General features: G+C 27.3%; 1 protein-coding gene across 1 annotated transcript; it reads left to right on the top strand.

The window, feature by feature from the left end:
- The first annotated feature begins 8,462 nt into the window (after positions 1-8,462).
- LOC135924268 (protein artemis-like) lies at positions 8,463-9,705 on the top strand. Its single transcript, XM_065459322.1, has 2 exons — positions 8,463-8,739; positions 8,786-9,705. Exons 1-2 carry the CDS (start codon positions 8,463-8,465, stop codon positions 9,703-9,705), a joined length of 1,197 nt encoding a protein of 398 aa, XP_065315394.1.
- Positions 9,706-13,791: the final 4,086 nt, after the last annotated feature.

Here is a 13,791-nt window from a genome sequence, read left to right as displayed (position 1 = left end):
TGATTTTACCCCTTTCCCCAAATGCAAAGAGAATCAAATTAAAGGGTATTAATAAATTATAAAATTGCTTAGCTCTATTAAATACAATGTTTGAAATAAATAGCATCCGCTTCAAAATTAAACCCCAACATATGGGAGGATGAGGTTGTTACAGAGGAGAGTATTGTAACTAATGACATTACAAAATATTTAAATCTTAAAATAACCAGTTTTGATATGTATAATTTAGCAAAATTTTAAGTTGCATATTACAATTAATTTAAAATTACTTTATTAAATTTATTATTATTGGTTTCACATTTATTTAAAGATCTCGATTGAGGAAGAGGATATACTTCAAACGGATATCCTACTTTGGTGGAAACGACAAGAAAGAGATTTGCCAAAGTTATCAAGATTAGCAAGAAAAATATTAGCAATTCCTGCAACTAGTGCTTCTTTCGAACGCGGATTTAGCATTGCTGTAAGATTTTTAGAACAAAGAAGAACGTGTTTGAATCCAGAAAATGTCGATTCATTATTATTTTTGCATTATAACATATTATATTAATTTTACATTTATATTTTTTTCATAAATATTCAATTTGATCAAATAAATTGTCCATAATTTACATTGATTATTTTTATACTTACATTAATTTCCTAAATAAACTTTTTATAGAGGAGTAATGAAATATTTTTATTAGATGCTTAAAAAAATGAAAGAATGACCATAATTAAATTTAAGCGGGCTTGGGTTAAAATTTTTTTATAAATAATGGGAGGGCAGGTAAAAAATTTTAGACTAATGGGCGGGTATATTTTTTTGAAAATTATAGGCGAGCGGGTTTAATTTTTTTGAAAACTATGGGCGGGTTAAAATTTTTTTAAAACATTCTATGGGCGGGCTTTTGGTCCAAAAACCCGCTCAATGCAGAGCTCTAATCAATATTATTATATAATATTTGCAAAATCATTAAATCAACTTATTACTTTCCAGTTATGAGTCAATTCTTATTTTCTATTTAATTTTATAAACATATTTGATCATAATTATATTTTCTGTATATTTTTATATATGGTTATATATTTACTTTTGTAATTCAAATAACTTAAATATTCATTCTATGATGTTGAAATTTTTTTTAACTGCCCCTTCAAAACTTTTGTCTGCCCCCCCCAATGGGTGTAGCTAGGCCTGGACCCATGTATGGGATATATATTTGACAGACTACCACTATGTAAAATGTTAATTAGTTGATAGAATATACTTAGACCTGTGTGGTTGTTAAATTTGTTATAGTTTAAATCTGAATCCAATAGAAAATATGTTTATTGATTGAAAAAATTTTGCCAGGATTCAAAATCCTAATAATGAAGAGGAATTGATTAGTTATATAGAACATGGGAAGAGGGAATATGACCTATATTATAGAAGCGGGGAAATTATTAATGATTAATATTTTTTTTGTTTCTTACTATCCTGGTTCATCTAATTTTTGAAACTATTTATGTTTAACCCAGGCCAAACAAATTTTGAACTAGGATTCACCCTTATTGTTTTACTCTCCAAAAGTTAATCATCTTAAATAGGGGCAATGTTTATCTGAATGTAGTGTTTAGTGATACAAAATTCCTTTTGAGCCGATTTTTAAAATTGGCTAACTCATTATTTTATCAAGAAAAATATTGCGCTGGCCTGAAAATTTTGCTCATCGATGGCATAAAGGTTTGGGCATTTATTAGCAAAATCTCGAGGCTTATGCAATATTTTTCTGGCTAAAATATTTAGTTAGACGGTTATAAAAATAGGCTTAGATGAAGCGATTTTGCTGTTAAACCGATTTTTTAAAAACATTTAAAAAATAATATTACCTAACCATCGAAATATGGTCGATAGATCAAAGCTTTCTATCATCTCTGAGCAAAATCTTCAAACTTTGGTAATTTTATAATAGGTAAAATCTTGAGTTAGCTGGCTAAATCGAAGTTTAATAGCACTAGCTAAATACTCGTTGGATATGTTTAAACCCTTTTCTTGTTGCAGATAATATAAAAAAATAATAACAAATTTTTAGCATTATCTTTTAAAGCAATTCGATTTTTTTTTAAAATTACAAATAAATTGAACTTTGGATCCTTTTATTATGAAATTATATATAAAATAAAAAATGGTTATATAATTATATACACAATATAAAATAATCAAAAATATCGGATTGATTTTTTTTTATGACCAATCCGATATTTTTTAAAAACGTTAAATATGGGCCCATTTGATATTTAATAATGGCACAATCCTAATATTAATGTAATTGGACATTTTAACTAAGCCTTCCTCAGTTTAATTGTTTCTAAAAAAAAAGAATATTTAACAATATATCCAACTACAATGCCCTGGTATTGTTTAAATCACAATTTAGAATTAGCTGTGCTCGAAAAAAAGTATTATAAGGATTAATCACTGCAAAACATTTATTGCCACAATATTTAGTTTATACATTAATAAAAATCTAAAGGCGTTGAATCATATACTGTTTGAATAAGGAATTTAGTTGCTGAAGGTTAAAAGGGTATGATGTATGATGGGTGTCTAGCTGTCTTCATACTGTTAAGAAAATTTGGAATTAAGGCCCTATATACGCATTTCAAAAATTCAGCAAATTCTATTAACAGTGCAAAATTTAACGGGGTCCACCTAGTTAGAAAATGTTGAAGCCTTGGTGTATATTCTATTTGAATGACAAGAACAATTCTAACGTCAAAAAATTAATAAAGCCAACTACTCATGTTTTGAAATCGTTTAAGGATATGCCTGGTAATTCTATATCTTATATTTTAAATATTTATTTAATAGGAGAAAATATGAATATCTCAAGAAGCTAAGGAAATAAATAAATTTGGATTAGCAATATTGAAGAAAATAGAAGGCATTCTGGTATCAACGAAAATTCATTCATTACTTCCTTAATAGACAATATGTAAAATTTAATACTAATTCCGATAATCCTAGTAATTAACTATATTTAAATTAGGCCTATTCAAAAAAAATTCGAATATTCGATTCGAATAATTCGAATAGAAACGAATAATTACGAATACGAATAATAAATTATTTGTTTTATCCGAATACGAATAATCATTTATTCGATTCGAATAAAACGAATTATTCGTAATATTTAATAAATTGTTTTTTTTAAAATAAATCTAACATTTGTCATTTCTATTTGATAACCTGCCAATCTGTAATAATTATAATAGGTTTCATTCACATCTGTAAAAACAGTAATAAAATTGACACTTTTTTAAAGCCTATATCACCTTTTTCTTTATCTAAAAAAATTAATTATAAAGATAACTTACTAAAATTATTTATTAATAATAATTTATCTTTTAAAATTGTTAATTCACCTGATTTTATAAATGATCTTGATTCTTCTATAAAATCAATATGCTCCAATACTCTTAAATTGCATATGTATAATACATTTGCAGAAAAAGAACAGTTGGTAAAGGATATAATATCCAAAAATAAATGTCAGATTAATTTTTCATTTGATATTTGGACTAGCCCAACTCAGGTTCCTTTTTTAGGGTTAACAGCCCATTTTATTGATGATCATATGTATAATACATTTGCAGAAAAAGAACAGTTGGTAAAGGTTATAATATACAAAAATAAATGTCAGATTAATTTTTCATTTGATATTTGGACTAGCCCAACTCAGGTTCCTTTTTTAGGGTTAACAGCCCATTTTATTGATGATAATTTTAAAATAAATAACATAATTTTGGATGTTGCTCCAATAAATAAACAACATTCAGGTGAAAACATATTTAAAGCCTTTATTAAAATAATTAAAAATTATAATTTGGAGAATGAAAATTTTTATATAACTCTAGATAATGCTACTAATAATAAAACATTTATTGATACATTTTCTTTAAAATATCCATCAATAAAAATAGCGCACATTCGATGCTTTGCTCATGTTATTAATTTAATATCCAAAGAAATTTTAAAAATTTTAAATCCATCAATTTTAAAACTACGAAACATTATTAGGATGATACGTAATTCTCCTAAAAAATTAAATTTATTAAAAAATATATGTAGTTCACTACATCCTCCTATAAATTTTTTAAAACCCAAATTGGATTGTGAAATAAGGTGGAATAGCACCTACCAAATGATTGAAAGGGGCTTATTGTTAAAGCCTGCTATAAAAAAATTAGTTAATGAAGTTATAACTAATATTATTATTCTTCAAGAAAAACAATTATCAGAGGTTAGGTAAATAATACTTTATTAACATAACATACAGGAGGAATGGGACGATCTTGTAAAAATTAAATCTATCCTATTGCCTTTATATGAGACTACAAATATGGTTTGTGGGGAAAATTATCCTACTTATAATTTGGTTATACCCTATTATATTCTAATTCTTGAACACTTAAAAAAAGAGAAACCTTGTTTCCATAAAACCTCTAACAATGATTTCAAAGTGGCTTGTGATAAATTGTTGGGCTATTACAATTTAACTGCAGATGATGCAATAATAGCTACAATATTGGATCCCAGGCTCAAAATAGAATATTTTAAATCAATATCTCTTGATTATGATATTGATATATCCAGGTTAACAGACAAGTTTAAAGAGATTTACAGCAGATATACAGGTATTTAATTTACCCACATTTAAATACATATCATTTTATTTTATAAGCTGCTGATAATTACAACTGCCAAAATAAGGATGAAAGTCAACAAAACAGGCTTGACATTGTTTTTAAACAAAATTATGTTCAACTATGTGAAATCGATTTTTACCTGAGTGAACCAAGATCAAAGAGTGATACTGATCCATTAATGTGGTGGAAGACAAATGCACATAGGATCCCCATACTCTCAAAAATGGCAAGAGATTATTTATCTATACAAGGAACATCAACTGCGTGTGAAAGACTTTTCTCAGTTGGCACTAATTTGTTGTCAAAAAACCGCATGTCGTATAAAGAAGAAAAAATAAGAAAAACCATTTGCCTTAGAAATTGGCTTAAAATTATAAATTAAATGAATAATATAATATTTTAATTCTGTTTATAACTTGATTTTATTTATTTGTCATCGGATTATTATAATTTTCTGTTTGAAATCAAATTTGCAATAAAAAAATTTGTCAATATATTTGAGTATGATTTATTTTATTAAGAAAATTCATTTCAATTATTCGAAAATTATTCGAATCGAATACAAATAATAGATTTCATTATTCGTACGAATTCAAATAGTAAATTATTCGATTCGTTACGAATAATGCACTATTCGATTCGAATACGTTTTTGAATAGGCCTAATTTAAATACAGTTTTATCTTTTTGGCTATCTTATCTAATATTGAATATTTAGAAAAAGATAACTGACCAACAGACTTTCACATTCGTTATGGGGAAGGGCAAGTTAAACCACTTATTTTCGACTGAAGCTCGATGTGCATCTCGGAATAAATTGGATGAGGAATATATTGAATGATAATAATGAAAGTAGTTAATTCCTCCGTGATTTGAAAGAGTAATTCCGTGTGGTACTTCTGAATGTGAGCACGGATTTGCTTGCCAGTTTTATTATAAAACATCTCCAGTGTAATTATGATAAACGTTATAGGGCTTCCTCTCAGTCAGTGGAATTCTTCGTATATTAAAAATGACTGACAAGAAGATACAGATCTGCAAACTATAACTTATCAAGGAAACGAGTGGTTAACATTATTAAAATATTGAAAAAGATTCGCTATGGCGAATGTTTTAGTTTTTTTCGCCCTTTTTGACCTATTCCGATGCGTAATATTATAATTTAATTATTTTTATATAATTATGAAAATCTAAAAGGTTACGTCATTTTTTATGCAATATATATTTTGAAATACATTTCAATTTTTATATAGCTTTCTAAATAACTATATAATATATAAAAATACAATGTATTTTATATGAAACGCTTCGATGTAATCTATTTTTTTTTAAAAAAAACCTCAAATTCTTGGAATTTAAAAAACTTTCTTCTTTTTAGGGTTTACATGAAGCTATATAGAAGACTAAACAGATGAATGTTGAAGATGAATTATAACACTGTCTAGGTACTTAATTTAAACATTTTATTTATAAAAGGTGGGGAAAATATCACCATATGGAGGAGTTAAATGGCTAAAAGAGAACTCCTCGTTGGATAGCAAAGTTTAAGATTTCTTTCCTACCTATGATCTTAGTTAGTTTAAGTGAGTCTATCGAATATTCTTAGGATGTTAATGGCAAACAATGTAATTTAAAATTTTCTATTGATGGATATATGCTTGCCTTCTAGTTTATATAGGCATAGTCATACTTACGAAGTCTGTTTGACTAGGCTATAAAGATAATACCATCGAGAATTTTCTTTTAGGATGCTTACTAACTCGAGGATTGATTGAATATTAACATTTTTAAAGGTGGCTGACCTTATGGTGTTCAAATATTTATGGCGAGATTACTTGGGGTTCAAAAATTTTAAATTGCTTTTGTGGGAATTTTGCAAACATAGACCAATTTTAAGAAAAATACTCAAACCCCGAGTATTTTGGGATCAGGGGGTATTCGGGCACATTTGAAAAAGCAGCCATTAAATTTTTTGATGAGATTTCCGCCACAAAACAATTTCGAATTTTTGACTTGGAATGATATGAATTAGATTAATTGTTTATCCACAATAAGCGCATATGGACGCGACCTCAATGCACCCAAAACTAGACGCAGGGCGATGGATATGTGTTATTGTTCATAATCATAGGTATTTGACTAAAATAAAGATTAATTTATAAAATTTACTCGTTAATACAATATACATAGAATCTACTTTCAGGAACGATCCTGAGCACTTCCAAAATGGAATGGATACAGTGGCATAGATACGGGAGGGGTTTTCGGGTTTGGATTCCCCCCCCCCCCCAGAGCAAATTTTTTTTAGATTATACGTTTAAAAGACTCAAAAGTGATTTTATATCAAATAAATGCCATGAATATTTATTATTTTCTGGTTATGATGTTTGTGGAAGCATATTATATTACTATTGAAATTATTATGGAAGCCTGAAAATTATGCAAGCCTGAAAATTTTGCTCATGGATGTACAAAGGTTTAGACATTATTCGTGAAATCTCTAGGCTTGAGCAATATTTTTTTGGCTAAAATATTGAGTTAGCTGTTTATAATAACATTCGGTTCACATCGAGCCATTATTAAAATGATCAATAATTCTAGGACTTTTATATTTTAAGAAAAACAAATATGATTTTTAGCCCCCAGGCTTTTATATGTATGGACCCTCTCTAAGGAAAATTCCTAGCTACGCCACTGAATGTAATATATTATTGGCCGTAATGAAACAGGGACGCAAAAGTGTCCCTTATATATATATAATATATTCTTCGATAAGGAATAAATGTCTGTCAATAGAAAAATTATATAGTATTCCAATTTGTTGAAATTTTTTATTGAGGAATGTTTATTGGGCGTACTTTATAAAAATGATATTCTTTACTTTTATCAATAGCTTAATCTCCATTTAAATGCAAGTTTGTTAATATTAATGAAGGCATATTAAGTCATAGTATTTCTCAGTATGAGTAGTTATATAACTACACTAACCTCTAGAAATAATATCCTGTAAGTAAAAGTATTCGAATAAAAAAAAATTACAATAATTTTAAACAATTTCTATTGAATTTTCTTTACTTGTAAAAAGGGCTAAATAATTACATTAAATTTACATTCTACATATAGGAGTTAATAAATAATTTTTTATAAGAACCGCCTGGTTAAAAAAATTTAAGATACGGTGCACCTCTAATAAGATATATGCTAATTATATTCGACGTACTTGAGAAATAAAGAATAAAGGTATGATGATATAATAGAGATCTTCTCTAATAGATCTCAAAATTTTATACTGCTATTTAGTCAGACTTGCATATATGGTTCAACTAAAAAATACCTGATCATAAATAGAAGAATATTATTAGTGGATTATCAAGAAGGATTTTAATATTTTTAAGCATTTCTAAGGATACATTTAGTTTCATACAAATTTGTGTGATAAGAGGGTTTAGAACATCGACCTTTTCGAAGGTCGAAATCAACCAAACTTCAATGTTATTTGGCACATTAAAATAAAAAAAAAATTTTTTTTAAAGGTTTCACTATGTTATTACACAAAATTGTTTTAAAACAAAAATTAATATAAAAAAAATATTGTAATTATTCTATAGTGAGCTGACAATTAATATGATAATTATTACCAACATCCTTTAGCATTTTAAATTTTTATGATTTCCATTGTATTTATTATTATTTTATGAATTTGTTAGCAACTATTGTGTTAGATTATAACCATATTAAAATAACTAATTTCTCATATATTTATGTACCTTTAGCCCTTTCTAATTCCCAATGAAGGCTTTTGACGGCCGGATAGCTCATTATTCAGATATATCAATTAATAACTTTTTAGACTTCAATTTAAGCTCTCAATTATACTTCTTATCTCACAAACAAATGGACCATATGAAGGGCCTTGACTCAGCCGAATTCTATACTCGCGTTTCTGATATGTCTATATTTGATTGCTTCAAACGTAAGAGATTGTTTTACTCACCAGTAACTAAAACTTTGCTCTATAATGACCCCAAGTATGCTCATATAAGTGTATTTTTCACTCTCTCGACCAGTTTTGATCAAGGCTCGTATTTATGATAATAATGAAAACATTTGAGATGACCAATGCGATATAAGTAAAATGCAAGGTATTATTAAGGAAGATGAAAATGTTATGCGGGATTTGAAAAAAGAAACAGATCATGAAATTATGGGAATAATCGATCACAAGAAAAAGTTGAGAACATATTATAACAACAAAAATGGCAATGATGAAACATGGAAGAAATTAAGTGACTCCAATAATAACAAGTCTAGACACCTGACTTTCATGATGACCCTAATTCCAGCAGGTCATTGCCCCGGTTCGGTAATGTTTAATTTTGAAAGCCCCCTCGCCAACGTGTTATATTCCGGGGATTTTCGATTTGGAGATAAATTTCTATCTTTTAAACCCGGGAGATTATTCTGTCTTGATCAGTTTATAAAACCTGGAATAGACGCTCTTTACTTGGATGCAACGTCTGCTGTACCGGAGGCTTCTTTTATTCCATCTAGAGAAGAAAGTTGTAAAGTAATGGCTCAACTGGTTAAGAATTGGTTAAATTATGGGACTAATGATTGTGAAGATAAAAAATGTAATAGCGATGATACAAATAGTGTTAATATTAAAACAAATCGATTTGTTAGGCTAAATTTGCTTTACGACATTGAATATGAACCCCTGTACGCCTCATTACATAAAGTTACTCATTATAAGGTCCACGTGTCGCCTTATCAATATGAATATTATAAGTCCACTAATGTAACTTCTTATCTCACGTTGAACCCAACGGTTACGCTTCTTCACGCTTGTCGATTCAGGCCCTCGAATATTAAACAAAGCAACAATAGTAAGGAATGCAAAATCGAGAGTTGTCATGAAAATAATATCAACCAAGATGAGCTAAATCTGCATTTTTGTGACTCAATAAATTCCAGTGAAATTGAGGACTTTAGTTCAAAGGTTTTGATAATCCAGCCTTCCGTCATGTGGTGAAATCAGACTTTGACCACAAAAAAGATATATAGCAAAGTTCGTAACTTTTATCGTCTTTGTTTTTCCATGCATCCATCATATAGGGAAATTTCAAATTTTTTGGCACTCGTCAGGCCTAAAGAGATTTTTCCAATAGCCAAACCCGTGAATTGCGATTATTACAAGCTTAATCGCATTCTCTATAAATGCGTAGATGATTTTAAGCAATTTAGCTTTGACGAAACAGACACAAGTAGTAAGTTTTTGCCCCAGTCATTTATCAAGGATGAACAACAAAAAAGACGACTTTCTAATAGTTTATCTTCATCCAAATACTCGCAAGAATCATTTGAGCCATTAATTAGAACTTTTGATAAAATGAATGAAATTTTATCGTTTTTTTATATTTTCGATGAACTTCCACTAGTTTCTTCACATGATGAAGAATTAATTAATATATCAAACGAGAACTCTAGTACGGAAATGGAAGATGTTCACGGCTCTTTATCTAGTCATGACAATTCTAACGATTCTCTCTTCTTAAACCAAGATAATTTTACAAAAGAAATTAATATTTAAATAAAATTTTAAATTCCAATTTTTTAATGATTTTAAAGGGTTTTTAAAATGGTAAACGGATATCATTAATAATTATTAAACATGAGAAATTGATAACAATTTATATCTACTTTAAATTATTCAAAGAATCCTACTATTAAAAACCTCGTTAAACACAATTTAGTTTTGCTTGCGAAAACTGTTTTGTTTGTAAAATAAATGAATGAATACCGCAAATAAATCATTTTTCAAAAAATAGGCCCTTTCAAAAACGAATACTAATCAAAAAATTTACTATTCGTATTTAACGAAAATATATTTTTCAGAATTTTTTTTTATTTCACATTAAACAAAACTAAAATGTATATTAATTTAATTTTTATAAAGCAAAGCCAATTTTTAAGGCTGAGTTTTCTTAATGCTTCCTCTTTAAGACAGAAATGCATTTTTGAGCAAATTCGTTCCATAGGAAAAGCCTTTCAGTCACTTGAAGCTTGTTAATCACATCACCTGACAGATTTATTAGTTATAAATAAATAAATCTTATCAAAAAACAGTAATTATTCCGAGGATTTTATTAAAACGAAGTTATTGAATAGAATAATTGTTCACATTCAAACAAAACGAATAATTTACTATTCGATTTAAATTATTCGAAAAGAATTAAATATTCGATTAGTCGTTATTTTAACATATTACACAAGATTTAATGTTTTATTAAGCTTCTTATTAATAAATTAATAATTCCTGTCAGCTAAAACATGAAAAATTAAAATATATTAAATATGCATATAACAAAAAATTAGATTAGTGATATCGGTAATCGGCCTCCAAGAAGTGATATCGGCGCACCTTTAATCCTATTGATTTGAAATATAAAAATGGATATATAAAATTATATTGATTCCTTTCAAAATAGGATAAAATTGGTGAAGTCAAGATACACTCTTCAACCAGTATTTTGCAGAATCAATTTCGCATCGCGTTAAACGAACTGTATGTGGTCCAAGAATAACTCCTCGTTTATAGTAACCGCGATGATAGTAAACTTTGCATAATTTCTGGCTGAATGATAGCATAGCCGTATAATTTAACAAGCAGTTTGTCAGGGACACAATGTCGCGCTCTTTTTGCGATTATTATGAACGAGACCGGCCTAAAAATTGAGAAAATATAATCATCCAACATATATAAAAAAAATACGCTGATTCTTTCAATGAGTTGAAAAGATAATTCCATATAGATAACACCGAATCCTGGTTCCATATGAACACTTCCAAAAAAATTTGAATTATAATCATTTAGCCTTATTTTTTAAAAATACCTAAGACACGTGGTATCAGAAAGAAAATTCTATGAACAAAAACTTCAATCAACAAATCTACATAACCCAAAATTGACTACTTTATATCTAAATATACTGTTAACTATCATTCCAAGGTGAAGAACGTACAGATTTAGCTGGGATTTGGATAATTTTATTAATGTAAATTTAATAAACATCTAAAATAATTTTAATAATAAAAGCAAATATTTCATCCTATATATAACACTTTGATTCTATATCATATATTTTTTAATTGATTAATTTAAATGTACAAAAAAAAATTTTTAAGTTAAGTTAATGAATAATTCTATAGAAGCAAAAATCATATAATAATAATAAATCCTTCGTTAAATTAAAATGTCTTTAAACAATATAGACCACGTTAACAAAATGAAATTAAATATATTTTATTTCCCTTAAAGGTAGGTGATGATTATAATAGAATGATAAAAAAAAATAAGAATGGTGATTATTATTACAAAACGATAAAATATTTAATATATCAATATTTGTTGACGAGGTAAATTACATAAAGAATCAACATAAACATTGTAACTATTTATTATTTTATTAACATTTAACAGAACTTTGAGTCCAAATATTGAATTTAATTTATCAAAACATAAAATGATAAGCACAATGAATCATAAATTAAATTATGTACGCTCAAAAATGGCAGTAGCGAGTTACTTTTTCTTAATTAAAGAGGAATATTAACTGTAAATACGAAAATTAATTTATAATATCGCATAAAATTTTATATTAACTCTGTATTGAATGGAGTTTTTTATAATTTAATATAAAATAAGTGATTTCTTATGTCTATGGTCTAGTAAAACTATTTCTTAAAAAAAATATTTTTCCCCGCGTTTTAGAGAATTATGAAATGTGTATTCAAAGTAAAAAAAAAAGTTCCAAATATATTGCTGAACTAATTTCGAAATTATTAACTATACCATTATTAACTAAAAGGAATAGTTTTATACACCCATTTTATAGGTTTTGGGAATAATTAAATCATTTACAGATATTTTCGTTTATTGTTGGCTATTAGAATTTCTCTATTTTGTGGTGCTTAAAAATATTAGTATGTTTCCATATTAATTGTCGCTTACTAGGTAATTTTGGTATTTCATTTTCTTGCTAAAATATTGAGGTAGGCGTTTTTAAAAGTCGGTTCGAATGGAGCGATTTTGCATCACTATGCTGATATATTTAATTCATTGTAAATAAATATATTGGGCTTAAAAATTTTATCCCTATTTTTTTTAAATTCAGGGCATAGGCCAGACCCAGATCTAAAAAAATTTGTCGGGTCACCGCAGGCAAGCCTGGTCTAAAAAATTTGTCGGGTCACCGCAGGCAAGCCTGGTCTAAAAAATTTGGTTTTGTAGGTCTAAAGAATTTCAAAAATAAATAATGCATAAATTGGTTGTATATATGTTATACCACACCATATATATGTTTTATCTAAATTTCCAAATCCATAGAGAATATTTATCAATTATATTCAATAAATGATTAAGAATACTAGTTGATAACCCTGTCAAGAATGACGGGAACAATAAAATCTTGAACTATTATATGAAATTTTTTTTTAATACATTTTTTTATATAAAATAAATGACAAATTTTAGTGATTATTTATTCATTTTATTAAATTTAGCCTAAAATATATGAAATTGTAATTAAAAATGTAGGGTAGATATTGATAAATTGGTTATTGTATGTCATTTCCAGAGTTCAAATATTGTTGTTGAGATAAAATTTTTATACTGGCATATTTTGGGGTGGTAATATGAGATAAATGTTTATTTTTCAATTGGCTAAATATAATTTAAATTTATTTGTTAAATCTAAATTATAATAAGTACTTAGGATTAGTGAGGGAGGTTAATTTTCACTTAGGATTAGTGAGGGAGGTTAATTTTCTGGCATGGGAAGATATTGATAAATAGGTATTTTATACTATTTGCAGAGCTCCCATATTGTGGTTGAGATATAAATCGTTAAGTCATAGGTTCAAATCCCGTGATGTACAAAAAATTTTCTTAAAATTTAACATTAGAGATATATAGTCTCCATCGATTTATTTAACATTAAGAGGATAGGAAAGTTGATAGAAAAAATTAACATTTAGATAAGATGATAGGAAAAATAAAAATTAACATTAAGATTATATAAAAACGTTCATTTCTTGATTACGGTGATTATATATATAA

This window comes from Gordionus sp. m RMFG-2023, chromosome 2 (assembly GCF_954871325.1).
Source record: "Gordionus sp. m RMFG-2023 chromosome 2, tfGorSpeb1-WG-v2, whole genome shotgun sequence".
NCBI lineage: Eukaryota > Metazoa > Nematomorpha > Gordioida > Chordodea > Parachordodidae > Gordionus > Gordionus sp. m RMFG-2023.
Note: the sequence above shows the minus strand (reverse complement) of the source record. Positions and strands in the feature narration are given on the sequence as shown.